General features: G+C 37.6%; 1 protein-coding gene across 1 annotated transcript in view; it reads left to right on the top strand.

Moving 5' to 3' along the window:
• LOC112628890 (cytosolic carboxypeptidase 4) overlaps positions 1 to 13800 on the top strand; it is a 157414-nt gene extending 143614 nt beyond the window's left edge. The window contains exon 16 of the mRNA XM_025392211.1: positions 13639 to 13800. Coding sequence (XP_025247996.1) covers positions 13639 to 13800 — 162 coding nt within the window. The remainder of the gene's footprint in view (positions 1 to 13638) is intronic.
• Positions 13801 to 14297: the final 497 nt, after the last annotated feature.

Below are 14297 nucleotides of genomic sequence, written 5' to 3'. Positions count from 1 at the left end.
ATCATGGATCTAGGACACTGTTCTTTTCACTTGTTAGAATATCTTGGACTCTGATAAGGTCCTGGTGGCCATTCGTATAAAACATTAGAACGCAAAGGGGTTGGTGAAGTTGTCTAATTCACCCTTAACATTTATAGATGCAAGAACTGAGACCTGAAGTCCCACATTTAGCTAGCAGCCATGCAGGGACAGAACATCAGCCTTTGAGGTGTATTCCTGTGGTCTTTCTACTCTCCTGTAGAAAAGTGTAGAAGAAATTCCTAATTTCTGCTCTGGGGTCAGATCAGTGTCATTGCTTGCTATTACATTCATAAGCTACTAACACATGCAGTCGTTTTATGAGTACATGTAGTCATCATTGTGTGATGATACAGACATCTCTAATGTTTGAATTCAAATCACCAACCCACAGTTTATATCTTTAATGCTGAGTGCCGTGGATGTGGTTCCCCTGAAGGATAATGCCTCTTTCCAAACATGGTCTAATTCTTACCCCAAGATGCTCCAGTGGGTTCTTGCTAGGCGCCTACAAGCTGATTCAAATTGTGTACCCCTTTCAACCTGGCCTTGACCTGATGGTACCTAGTTGTTGACCTTGTGCCTCTGGGCCTGCTTACCTTCTGGACACAGTTTCAGTTAGAATACAACGTCTAAAATTTGCAGTTGGTAAATAACTCTAAGAACCACTGGGTCGGGGGTCAATGAGGAGATGATTTCATCTTAAAGGGAAACAAAAACACACAAAAAAGAGGACTCCCCTCTCTGCACCAATCACTTAGTTTCACTGAGAGGGAAAGAGAGGCCTTGTTAATTGATGCTTATTGACTTGTTACTGTTAACAATATTAATAACTATTACTGTTACTATTAATTACAATAAGCTATAACTACTTATGACTTTTTGTTGTTACTTGTGAGCTGGCTGACTGTGAATGTCTTCCACCAGGGAAGTGTGTGGAGAGTTAATGAGAAAGAGGGATAACTTATTTCTCCTAACTGAGCAAAACAGGGTTAGAAAGACACTTTGTTACTTGAAAGTGACAAATGTGTATTCTCCATTTTAAGTTTTACATTTCCAGTAACTCATGGTCTTTGTCCTCTCTAGGTTTAAGACAATAATTGACTCTGTGACTTCTCTTAAAAAAACTCTTCCTCCCATCATGGACAGAATGAGTACATTCTGTAATGCACACTAGTCATTTTTATTTTTGGACATGTCCTGAGGAGAAACAGTTTTTCTTCCAACAGATCAGTGATAAATTAAATGTGAATGATACCCCAAAGGGAGAATTAACTGTATGTTATTGGGGGTTATGGTGAGGGGTAGAAAATACGTTTCCATGTGGAATTCATAATTTGCAAGACTCTTATAATATGGATTACATTTAATAATTACAGACATTTTTATAGCAAAGGACTTGTGTGTTGGATGTTTTTCAATGTGAATACAATTTTGAAACTTTCAAAATTTTATTATTCTCTTATAATAAGAAAATTAGTATTTGGTTCTTTCAAATGGATATTTCCAGATGCTTGCCAGTAAGTCTGTTGGATAATTTTTCATATTATAGCATTAAAATACAGCTAAAAGAAAGAAATACACTATTGTAATTCTGAAGCAAACAAAAAAAGCTCTATTTTAATCAGTTGTATCAAGTTATCAGTAATTGTAATGATTGTTAAAGTGTTAGCAATACTCGTTAAAGTATTAGAATTATGTTATAAATAGCCCCTAGGTAGCCAGTAGTATTGGTTGCAAATGGGGCCCCAAGAGAGTTTCTGATGAATATTTTAGGAGGTAAAAAATTGGGATCTCACTGAGAACTTATAACTGTGTGAAATGACAAGAGACAAAAAAAGTGGTCATTAGTAGAGTCCATGGATTGGGAGAGCTTAAGGATCTTAAAGGATAGAGTAGAATTTTTACCAGACACATATACCCACTGTGGAAGATGTGAATACTGTTATCTCCAGAGGCAGAGGGTGGCAGGGGAGGGGGAAGAGAGAGAGAAGAAAGAAGAAAGAAAAGAAAAGAAAAAAGAAAGGAAAAAGAAAGGAGAAAGAAAAGAAAAGGAATTAGAATGCTACATGCACAGTATCTTATAAAAGACTCAGAATAAATGAAGAGTTTAAGAAGTGTCAAGTGGGAGATGTTGACTTACATGTGGCAGATCAAAGATGCAATGAACAGGACATAAATCAGCACTGTCAGGTAATCAGTAGACAGCGATCCATCCTTGTATAGGCCAAACAAATGACAGACCCCAATAAAGGGTCTTTTTTTTTTTTTTGAGACGGAGTCTCGCTCTGTCGCCCAAGCTGGAGTGCAGTGGCCGGATCTCAGCTCACTGCAAGCTCCGCCTCCCGAGTTCACACCATTCTCCTGCCTCAGCCTCCCTAGTAGCTGGGACTACAGGCATCCGCCACCTTGCCCGGCTAGTTTTTTGTATTTTTTCAGTAGAGACGGGGTTTCACCATGTTAGCCAGGATGGTCTCGATCTTCTGACCTTGTGATCCGCCCGTCTCGGCCTCCCAAAGTGCTGGGATTACAGGCTTGAGCCACCGCGCCCGGCCCCAATAAAGGTTCTTGATGGTGAGGAGGTGAGCATGGAAAACCATTCTGAAGGAGCCAATATGTGCATGAATGGTAAAGTATTTGACAACAAGGACGTCTGAATTCCCTAAATACAGGGTCTTGGGCACAATGAAAGAAAGTTTTGAGGTCAGACAGACCTAGATTTTGGTCTAGGTGCTGTGTTTCCTTGCTGTGTAGCCACAGGCAAGCTATTTAACTTCTCTTAGCTTGGTTTTCTCATCTGTAAAATTAGAAACAAAAAAGCAGTGAACTACATAGGCTATTTTCAAGGCTAAATAGTTGCTAATTGGAAAGTTTTAGCAAAGTGTCTACATCTAGTAAGCAATACTAGATGGTAACCATTAAAGCATTTATTATTTTTTGTGATGACGTGTGATTATTTTCTCTGGTGGACTGATTGGAAGATACCCATTCCATAATTTATACTAAAATTAAAAAAAAAAAAACAAATGAAAGACCCCTCCTCAAAAATTACAAAGGATACTGATGGTTTTCTTGGAGTAGTTGATTATGATTATTTTTTCTTACTCTTTTTTCCAAATCATCATACTATAGCTTTGCTTATTTTTAATGGACAAGGAATATTAAAACCATCCTTTCTTTATAATTGACAAATCTGTGAGTAGTTATGTAGAGACTAATCATTTCTCACATTTTTAAAGTTAAGTCCCTTTAAGTTGGGGAGCATAATATTGGCAGACTGGGACAGTTTGGGAAAGCTCATCAGAACATGCCTGCAGTATGTTCTTGTGGCTTTTATTTAGCTTAAATGTGTTATTTGTTCTTGTCTTGTGATAAGAAGTCTTTGATTCTCTGATGAGTATGTTTAAGTAACAACTGAGATCTAGGCAGGAGACAAATAAAATAGGCTATCTCCTTAGGAGTGGACTTTCTTCTAAATTAGGGGAACAGAGAGTGCAGCAGTTTAGGGGATAACAATAGAAAATGAATGGTTTTTGAGTGCACAGTGCTTCTCACTTTATCAGTAGACATCAGCAGGTTACCCTGCTGAGGTCAAGGAAGTCTTTTATCGAACTTTTAAGGGAGTAGTTGATAAAGGAAAGGGAGACTGAGGACTCCTGTGGAGAGACACAGGATGAGGCCGCAGGCTAAAGTTATCAGCTTGATATTGTTCACAGACAGGATTTTCTTTTAAGAAGTCAATCTCTCTGGGGGTTTCTACAATTGCCTTGAACTCATTCACATTTTTATAAAGAAACCCACCCATGTGGCTTCCACAGGGCTGTAATTACAGTCAATTGGCACATGCATTCAGAGGTCCTACTTTTCTCATCAATGATCCCCACAATATCCTATTAGGCATAACTTTTCTGGACCTGAGATGGGAGATCATGTTTAGGAGAACAGGACAAAAACATTTTTGCAAAAGGAAATCCAACAGAAATTTATACTTGGTTTACTTCTAGCAATCTTTGATATGACTGAAGCCAAAATAATCCCCTAAAAGTAGAAGTGTTAGATACTTGCTGGACCTGATGGCAGGTCCAACAGGAGGGAGATTTCATTGAGGGGTGCAGGGAGATGGATCCATGAAAAATTGCAGTTTACAGAAAATGAGTGATATGGTTTGGCTGTGTCCTCACCCAAATCTCATCTTGAATTGTAGCTCCCATAATTCTCACATGTCGTGGGAATTAATCGAGTCACGGGGGCAGGTCTTTCCCATGCTGTTCTCGTGATAGTGAATAAGTCTCATGAGATCTGATCGTTTTACAAAGAGGAGTTCCCTTGTACATGCCCTCTTGCCTGCCACCGTGTAAGACATGCCTTTGCTCTTCTTTCACCTTCTGCCATGATTGTGAGCCCTCCCTAGCCATGTGGAACTGTGAGTCCATTAAACCTCTTTCCTTTGCAAATTACCCAGTCTCAGGTATGTCTTTATTAGCAGCATGAGAATGGACTAACACAGTGAGCTTAAGCTAAAAGAATATTAGGCATTTGTTGATTTGTAATATTATTGTGGAAAATGTAATAATAATAACAAATTAAAAGAGAACTCATGAGAGAAGAACACTTTCAGGCTTTGCCTTCTCCCACATTTGCTACTTGGGAGCCTGTCCAGTCAACACTATTTTGAAGGACAGTGTTCGTGTGCCCTATGATACCTTTTTGACTTTTTGTGTCTCATAGCTAATAGTGCTTGGTGGCTTCTATAGACCAACCTTCTGCCTAACCTGCTTCCCCATATCTGATTTATAAAATCTAGATTTTATTATTTTTTTAAAGTTTGATATCAGGCAGCAAAGAGCTACGGCTTAATTGTAATATCACAGAATGATGATTACTGCTTTTTGTTTTTCATTTATTTGTTCCCTCTTTTCCCTTTTTTCTTTTTCTTTTCTTTTCTTTTTTTTTTTTACAGATTGTGTTATTTATTTTTATTTATGATTTTTATTTCATTTTTAATTAACAAATAATACTTGCATATATTTATAGGGTGCAATGTGATGTGTTGATACATGTATATGTTGCAGATTGATCAAACCAGACTAATAAACATATCTATCACCTCACATATTTATCATTTCTTTGTGGTGAGAACACTTAAAATTACTCTTTTAGGGATTTTGAAGTAATTCAGTATATTATTATGAGCTATGATTACTATACTATGCAATGGATGACCAGACCTTATTCCTCTTGTCTAATTGAAATTTTGTACCCTTTCTCCAACATCTCTCCATTCCTCCCCTTTGTTTCCGCTCCTCCAGGCTCTGCACCACTATTCTACTCTCTACTTCTATACGTTTGACTTTTTTATATTCCATGTATAAGTGAGATCATGTGGTATTTGTCTCTCTGCACCCATCATTTCACTTGGCATGTGTCCTTCGGGCTCATCCATGTTGTTGCAAATGATAGAATTTCCTGTTTTTTAAAGCTGAATGGTAATCCATTGTGTATGTATGTATATATGTATATGTGTATGTGTATATATATAATATATATATGTGTGTGTGTGTGTAACTCCATCAGTGGGCACTGTGGTTGTTCCCATATCTTGGCTCTCGTGAATAATGCTGCACTGAACATAGGGGTGTAGACAGATATCTCTTTGATGTACTGATTTAAGTTCCTTTGGATATACCCAGAAGTGAGATGGCTGGATTGTATGGTAATTCTATTTTTAAGTTTTTGAGGAAACTTCATACTGTTTTCCAACATAGCTGTGCTAATTTACTTTCCCACCAATGGTGTTCAGGGTTCCAGATCCTCACCAGCACTTGCTGTCATTCATCTTTTTGATAATAACCATTCTAACAAGTGTGAAGTGGTATCTCATGTGGTTTTATTTTGCATGTCTCTGATGATTAGAGATGTTGAACATTATTTTTTTTGTGTGTATCTGTTGTCCATTTGTATATCTTCTTTTCAGAAATGCCTATTTAGGCCATTTGCCCATTTTTATAGGGTTGTTTGTTTTCTTGTTACTGTGTAGTTTGTGTTCCTTGTATATTTTGGATATTAGCCCCTTGTCTGATGTATGATTTGCAAATATTTCCTCCCAATTTGTGGGTTGTCTCTTTGCTCTGTGAATTGTTTCTTTTGCTATGTGGAAGCCTTTTAGTTTGGTGGAATCCTATTGTCTATTTTTGCTTTGTTTGTCTGTGCTATTGGGGTCATATTTAAGAAATCACTTCCCAAACTAATGTCATGAAGCTTTTTCCTTATGTTTTTGTCTCATAACTTTACAGTTTCAGGTCTTATGCTTAGGTTCAGTTGATTCTTATATAAGGGATCAATTCTTATTCTTCCACATGTGGATATTTAGTTTTCCCAACACCATTTATTGAAGAAACTGTCTTTCCCCATTGCGTGTTTTTGGTACCTCTGTCAAAAATCAGTTGACTAGAGGTGTCTGAGTTTATGTTTGGCCTTTTGTTGGGAAAGCTTCACCATTGGCAAGGACCCATGTGGCCACAATAAAATGTAACAAACAGATTTAATGAGAGAGAGAGAGAGAGAGAGAGATAGAGAGAGCAAGCTCATAGAGATAATTCAGCAAGACAGTGTTTCCCAAAACATAGTCTGTAGCACTTCAGTCTCTTGAGATGTTTAGAGAAGAAAAGTTTAATGGTCATCTAAATTTATGAAGCGCTTGTACTAGTTTTTCTTCTAACAGTTCACAATGCATATTGAAATATTAAAGAATCTGAGAAATCTTGCATCCACGGAAATATTTTCATTTTATTAACTCAACATTTTCTAAGCACTTTGGCTATGAATTTCCTGCCTCCTCCATGTCCTTGTTCACACCACAGCACTTGCTAACACACTACGGGATATATTTTGGGAAATGCTGCAACCAAGTTTCCCTTTCTGGCTTTAGAGCCCTGGAATCTTGATAGTAATTGTGAGGCAAGTTACATTTAGTCTGGATTTGGTAATAAAGAATACTGAGAGCAGCTTTCACTCAAATGTTTATAAAAATCTTAAAAGTAATTTGTTTATGATCACAGAGACTATAATCTGAATCCAGCACTATCCATGCCTTCTTAACTAAGGAGCTGGAATTTTCCTTTTCCAAGATGACTTAGAAACATGACTGATATTCTGATGGAGACATTTCCATTCTTCTTCTGTGCCATCTCTCCTGGGATACCCAGATGTCTACTTCTTATATCAGGGCTGTAGTTAATAATTTAATATTGATTTTTGTAACCTATTTTGTAGGTTACAAAACCTATTTTTTTCCAGTAAGCTTCTTTTAAGAGGGTATTTTCTATTCTCTAGTGGTTATTTTATTTTTGCTGTTTTGAAAACCATTTTTATTTAAGTCTAATTTCATTTAATTGTCAGAAAATGTGATTTGTATAATTTCTGCTTTTTTGGGGGGAAGAATCTAATGAGTTTTTAATAGCTGTATATATGATTGATTATTGCTACATTTCCATGAATATTTGAGAAAAAATTTTTCTCTGGAAAGACAAAATTTGACATATGTCTACAAAAACAATATTGTTCAAATACCTTATATTATTATTTTTATGCAGTTGATTTATTCAAGACCCAGGTGCTATCTTAAAATCTCCCGCTCTGAGAATAATTTTTTTCTCTTTCTGTTGTTTTTTGTGTTATATATTCTAATCCCATATTATTTGATTCTTAAGATTTATGAGTTTTATATGTTCATTGTGAATTTTGCCCTTTATCAAAATAAGATTTTAAAATCCCATTTAATGCACTTGATCTTGAATATGGCTTCGTTGTATATTACTATTGCCATGCCTGCCTTAATTTATGTTTGCTTATGCTTTTAGTTTCAATATTTCTCCTTTAAAATGTTTGAACAGAGGCAAACAAAATAAAGAGATAATATAAGAGCATTTCTCATACACATAATTATTTTTCCTTTCTCTTTAAAAGTACCTCTTATATACAACATGCTGTGGGATTTTAAAAAGTAATCCAAGTTTTTGTCATTATTAAGGCTGATTAGCCTGTTTATACTTAAACAGTTTTTACTGTTACTTGTCATTTTGGTTTCATGCTATTTTCCATGCTTCACTGCTGTTGTCTCTCTTTCTTTTTCCTTATGCAATGTGGACCATCATTTCTTTCATTTTTTTCACCCTCAGAGTTTATAATTTTACTAGTGCTTTCTTTTTACTGCTTAAAAAGAGTATATTTGAACTTATACTTCTCCATTAACAATAACAGCTAACATTTATTGTTTCCTACATAACAGATGCTCTTCACATACATTATACGACTAAATTATAGCAACCACTGCATGAGATAGGTAATGATATTTTTATGTGCCTTTTAAAGATGAGAAAACTAAGTCACAATGAGGTTAAATAAAAAATTTACATCAGTTTTTTCAGAATCCACACAACCAGAATGTAAACCCAGATTTCCTGCATTCCTTGGCTCATGGTACCTCCCTCCACCTTCAAAGCCAAAAATGGCATGCCTCTTACCTCTTTTTCCATTACATCCCATCTCGTTCTTTGAATCTGACTTCTTATCTCCTTCTTTCACTTATAAGGACCTTTGTCATTACCCTGCACCCAACCTGATGATCTGGGATAGTCTCCCCATCTTAAATTTCCTAATCACATCTTCAAAGTTCCTTTACTATGTAAAATAACATCTTCACAGGTTGGGGGGATTAGAATATGGGCATCTTTGGAGGGCCATTATTCTGCCTACCACACCAACATAAGCAATAAACTCAACTCTGTTTTAGAGACCCATTGTTCTAGTGATATTCTAGAGAGTTTGCATTTGGCACAATACTAAGTACTGCCTTTCAATTTTCAAGAATTAAATAATATTTCTATATCTATGTGAGTTGAAAACATTAACATTTTGTTCCACCTTTTTCCTCCCTTGTACATCTCTTTTAAAGTTCATTTTAGAGCTAGGTGATGACATCAAAATTTTATAATGTGTATTGTCTTCCTAAAGAATGATTTTTTAGTGTTTATGTTAATATAGTAACCATATTTTTATGTAGTCATTTAGATGTAAGCTTGTTTAACTGGATTTTATTATAGTCTTTTTATATTGCTTTTCTGTTTGATTTGGGGGCAGCTGAAGTGTGTCTTCAAGTCCTTCTTTTCTTTCTTTTTTTTTCTTTTTTTTAAGACAGGGTCTTGCTCTGTCACCCAGGATGGAGTGCAGTGACTTGATCTGGGCTCACTGCAGCCTTGACCTCCCAGGCTCAAGTGATCCTCCCACCTCAGCCTCCCAAGTAACTGGGACCACAGGTGTGCACCACCATGCCCGTCAATTTTTTTATGTATTTTTAGTAGAGATGGGGTCTCATCATGTTACTCAGGCTGGCCTTGAACTCCTGAGCTCAAGCAATCCACCCGCCTCGGCCTCCCAGAGTGCTGGGATTACAGGTGTGAACCACTGCACCTGGGCCAAGACCTTATTTTCAATAAAGATAAGGTGATATTTTGTCTGAGCTCCTGTATGTTTGAGCATGTATGCTACATTTGCTGATGAGCAAAAACTTGGTTGGATATAGGTTTATTAGATTATAATCCCTTCTACTTTCAAGCTTTAAGCAGTACTCATTTCCTCTAGCATGTAGTGTTGCAGAATAAATATGAGCCAAGAATGATTTTTTTGTGTATATATATGTACAATGGATTTATTCATACACACACACAAACACACACACACACACACACACACACAGAGACACCACACAGAGACACATACATGTTTAAAAATAATCTTCAGTGTAGGGTACAAGTGTCATTCTATGCAACAATGAGCAGTGAGTTAAGATTGGCAATCAAACACACAGGTTAGGCTTTATCCAGAACTAAGTTTACTATCCATAAGAAAGAATACAGAGAGGGCAACAAAACAGCACACATAGAAAGGGCTTAGTGAGAGTCTTTGGACTCCCAGGTACAGCTTACTTTGTCCTAGTAACTCCTCACTATGGAATTATATGGTCATGAGAGATTAGGTTGAGTGGAACATAACCATCTCAGCCTAGGAATACTATCAGCCTTGGGCTTCCTTCAGATTTCATGCTTAGCTAGTTGTCTAGGTTGTGTGTGTGTGTTTGTGTATGTGTAGTTAGTCATCTTGTATTCTCAGGGGTATGTGGCTCCTTCCCAATCTCCAATGCAGTTGCATCTCATCAATACCTGATCCTCGTTCCTTGAGGGACAATCATAACAATTAAGTACAAAGATTTGATTAGATACACGGGCCTCTGCTGGATTCTCATTTATCTTGAATCTTGTATAAACATGCTTCTTATAATTCCTTTACTTAGTATTGTGTCAAGTCCTGGCTCTCTGGAACATCACAAGAACAACCTGTTTCTAAGACACAGTTGGGTTTATTGCTCATGTTAGCATGGTAGGCAGAATAATGGACCTCCAAAATTCCATATCCCAATCCTGTGAAGATGTTACTTTACATGGTAAGGGTACTTTGAAGATGTGATTAGGGACTTTGAAATGTGGAGATTATCCTTGATTATTGGATTGGGTGCAGGGTAATCACAAGGGTCCTTATAAGTAAAAGAATGAGATAAAAGAATCAGAGCCAGAGAAAAAGATGGGACTTAATGGAAGCAGAAGTCAGTAATGCAATTTTTGGCTTTGAAGGTGGAGGGAGGTACCATGAGTGAAGGAATGCAGGTGACCTCTAGAAGCTGGAAAAGGCACAGGAAGAGATATTGTATAGAGCTTCCAAAAGGAATGCAGCCCGGCTGACACCTTGAATTTTGCCCAATGGGACCCATTTTAGACTACTGGCCTTCAGAACCATAAGAAAATAAATTTGTGTTGTCTTAACCTACAAAATTTTTGGTGATTCCAGCAGTAGTAGGAAACAAATTTACTAAAGGAGAAAGAATGGGACAGAATCTTACTAGTGTCTCAAAGGGCAGAGGGCAAGGTGGGGATATTTACTGATACCTTAAAGCCTGGCTTAAAGGCAGATATTTATTTAATGTAGGGGGGATTGATTAGGATTGGGTAAGGATCATGAAGTAATGGTTTAAGATTGGTGGACACTGTAAGGTAAGGATTTTGAAAAGAGGTGAGAAGAGGGATTCGAAGAATCTTGGCTCAAAGATGGGTTGATGCTTTCTATTGAAGAGTTGATGGGATATTCCTGAAATGAAAAATATATTTATTTGTAATTTCTGTCTTCCCAGAGCAGTAAAGTTATGCTGGGGAATAATAGGGGAAGGTTGGGGAATAATAAAGTCATGTTAATGTAGATGGTAAGCTATGTGTAGGTAAATGATTTTGGTTCTCAGTTTTAAGGAGAATATGACTCAAGGTCAAATTTTCAGGTGTCCCCGAGGCTAGAGAAAGGCCATAGAATTATCTGGTAATCTTTTCTTTTCTTGTCTCTTTGTCTTTTTCCTTGCAATTCAACTATTTCAGTAGAGTACAAATAGGTTTTAGTCTACTCCTATTCAGATGTTGGGATTTGTACTTACTTTAGACATTCTTGTTCCCTTGTGTAATAGTTGTCTATTGCTTCAGTAACAAATTATTAAAAATGTAGTAGCTTCAACAGGAACAGGTCCTTTTAAAAAAAAAATTGTACAGCTTTTTAGGTTAGAAGTTTGACACGAATCCCACTGGGAAAAGACCAGGGTTTTGGGGTTGCATTTCTTCTGGAGGCTCTGCGGGCAGAATGCATTTCCTTTCCTTTTCCAGATTCTAGAGGCCACCTGCATTCCTTGGCTGATGATGCCTTTCTCCGTCTTCAAAGCCAGCAAGGGAAGACAGGTCTTACGGGGCCAGCAATGGTTCTCTGCAGCCAGGAAAGGGTCTCTGTTTTTAATCATGTTGTGATTAGATTGGCCCTAACTGGATAGTGCAGGATGACCTCCCCATTTCAAGTGGACCCTTAATCTAAGCATGTCTGCAAAGTCCCTTTCACCATGTAAGGTATCCTACCAAAGGTTCTGAAGGTGAAAACATGAACATCTTTGGGGGCCACTATTCTTACCATCTGTAGTAAATTCTTTCCACATGTAAATACTTCCTCTACCTTTTGAAGACACTACTTCCCTTTCCATATATTTTACATATTTGTCAATATTTTTACATATTCATTTTATTAAAAAATTCGTAAGATTTTTTGTTTCATTTACCTAGCAGGCTAGTTATTTGTCAAGAAACAAGGTGGGTGGTTTCTCCTTGGACCTCTTAATACCTACTTGATTGTGGAAAAAACTTTCTAAATTTTAAGCTGGGAGGATAATTTTTGGGCAGTGGTATTCTTGTGCTGCAGAGGGGCAGTGTTTCCTCTGGTTACTGAAGTCTCCACTGTCGGGGGATGCAATGCGGGTGGGGGAAAATCTCTTAGCTTCTTTATGACTGGTGCCCCTGTTTCGATTAGGGAGAATTTCTTCAGAATTCTTAAAGATTGTTAACCAGGGGCTGGACGTGGTGGCTCATGCCTGTAATCCCAGCACTTTGGGAGGCCAAGTGGGGCAGATCACCTGAGGTCAGGAGTTTGAGACCAGCCTGGCCAATACGGCAAAACCCCCCCCTCTACTAAAAATACAAAAATTAACTGGGTGTGGTAGTGGGTGCCTGTAATCCCAGCTACTCGGGAGCTGAGGCAGGAGAATCGCTTGAACCTGGGAGGTGGAGGTTGCAATGATCCGAGATCACACCACTGCACTCCAGCCTGGGCAACACAGTGAGACTGTCTCAAAAAAAAAAAAAGATTGTTAACCAGGTGTCCTAATTTCAATGGCTATTCCATTTTTGTATTTGTTTTTTAAATGAGTATTGAAATGGGGAGGTATGGTAGGAAAATTTGTTGCTATTTGTTACTTGTTCTTTTAGCTTAGCAGTCCACCTGGATTAATCACGTCTATTATTTTGTCAATGTGCTCACAATTCTCCCTATTACTTGGCCCTGTGATACTATGTGCTGTTGAAGTTTTCTATCTCATTCTCTCCAGTGTTCTGGATGTGTTCTATTTTCATGATAACCACATTTTTTTTTATTTTTCATTTTAAAGAAAGCATGCTTAGATTTGTCTCTTTTCTTTTTACATTGATTGCTATTTTTTTATTTGTACAAATTTATGGTTACATGTGAAGTTTTGTTACATGCATAGATTGAGTAAAGTTGGTCAAGCCAGCACTTTCAGGGTATCCATCACCCAAATAACGTACATTGTAACCGTTAACACATTTCTCATGATCCTCCTCCACCCCCTCCCTGACCCTTCTGAGTTTCCATTTTCTATCATTTCCATGTATGCCACAGTGATAGGAAGAGGACTTTATGCCCCTGCCCGCCTCCCTCTTGCTTTCAGTGCAACTTGAAAACAGATCTTCTATTATGCCAAAACATGCAGGTAGGATGTTTCCTGCTCAGTCTCACTGAGCTTCTCCTAGACAGTAGAAATAGCCCCCTTTTAATTACTCAAGGCCCAATACATAAGGGACAGATTAGATTAACAACAATACTTTTAAACTATATGTAAGCCGTTGTTGTTTTCTATTACTGTTGTTATAAAAAACATTGATAATATACATGCCTGCTTTATTTCTGCTCCAGACCCATCTTGACATCCTGGAAAAGAGTGTCAACCTCAATGAGGTCTACTTCCGTCAAGATGTTCTCTGCCAGACGTTGGGAGGGAATCCGTGTCCCTTGGTGACCATCACGGCCATGCCTGAGTCCAACAGTGATGAGCATCTAGAGCAGTTCCGTGAGTAAAATGGGATCCTCTTCATGAAAGATTTGACTAAGGGTGTCCTTTATAGTCTTGGAAGCATTCTGTCTCTTTTAGATCAAAATCTCCATAAAGGGTTGGAGACTGTCTGTCTTTGTAGAAATACACCCCCGACTTTTATTGGTGTGACACATAGGTTAAACATTAATGTTGCTCTGTTGTTAAAGAGAGAGAAAATGAAATGAATTCGAACTGTCAGGGAGATGAAATGACAGTTTGCTAATGATGGTCACTTCCTCTCTTAAAATAGAACCAGGACTCTGAATCATATTTTCCAACTTCTAATCCAGGGACTTTTCTCACTGTGCTCACTGCTGTTATGTGACTCTCATTCAGTCAAAGTTTGGAAAGAAAGAAAGTTGAGTTTTTAAGCCCTGGCTAAAGAATCCCCTTGATGACCTGAATACCATTTGTATCTGCAGGTATTTGTATCTGAAGATGTGGACAGGCTCTAGCTAAGAACTTTGAAACAAAGTTGAAG

The sequence above is a fragment of the Theropithecus gelada genome, chromosome 7b (genome assembly GCF_003255815.1).
Source record: "Theropithecus gelada isolate Dixy chromosome 7b, Tgel_1.0, whole genome shotgun sequence".
In the NCBI taxonomy this organism is placed as follows: domain Eukaryota; kingdom Metazoa; phylum Chordata; class Mammalia; order Primates; family Cercopithecidae; genus Theropithecus; species Theropithecus gelada.
The sequence above is the reverse complement of the archived record's forward strand: the minus strand, read 5'-3'. Positions and strand labels throughout refer to the sequence as shown.